At 65.8% G+C, this 360-nt stretch overlaps 1 protein-coding gene across 1 annotated transcript in view; it reads left to right on the top strand.

Moving 5' to 3' along the window:
- REEP6 (receptor accessory protein 6) overlaps window positions 1–204 on the top strand; it is a gene marked incomplete at both ends in the record, with an annotated part of 798 nt that extends 594 nt beyond the window's left edge. The window contains one exon of the mRNA XM_010284221.1: window positions 36–204. Within this exon, the coding sequence (XP_010282523.1) occupies window positions 36–204 (169 nt within the window). The remainder of the gene's footprint in view (window positions 1–35) is intronic.
- Window positions 205–360: the final 156 nt, after the last annotated feature.

Genomic DNA, 360 nt, shown 5'->3' with positions numbered 1-360 from the left:
ATCTTCCAGCTCTGGAGCATCTCTCCTCCCCACAGTGCCTGTTCCTGGTGTGGTGCATGGCCCCGGTGTCCTGGAACGGCTCGCAGGTGCTCTACCAGAACTTCATCCGGCCCTGCTTCCTCAGGCACCACCAGACCGTGGACAACGTGCTGGGCAACCTCAGCACCAAAGCCCTGGACGCGGCTTCCAGCGTCACCCGGGAAGGTAACGTGTGTCCCCCAGTCCCCGCGGTCCTGCTCCGTGGCTGGGGCAGGCGGTTTTCCCCGGAGCACTCCGCCGGGATGCGGGCAGCTCTCCTTTTAGTTACCGGCAAGTGTCCGTCTCTCCGTGACGGTGGGCCGTGCTCTCGCGGCCCCGACC

This window comes from Phaethon lepturus, unplaced genomic scaffold (assembly GCF_000687285.1).
Source record: "Phaethon lepturus isolate BGI_N335 unplaced genomic scaffold, ASM68728v1 scaffold31753, whole genome shotgun sequence".
NCBI classification, from domain to species: Eukaryota; Metazoa; Chordata; class Aves; order Phaethontiformes; family Phaethontidae; genus Phaethon; species Phaethon lepturus.
Note: the sequence above shows the minus strand (reverse complement) of the source record. Positions and strands in the feature narration are given on the sequence as shown.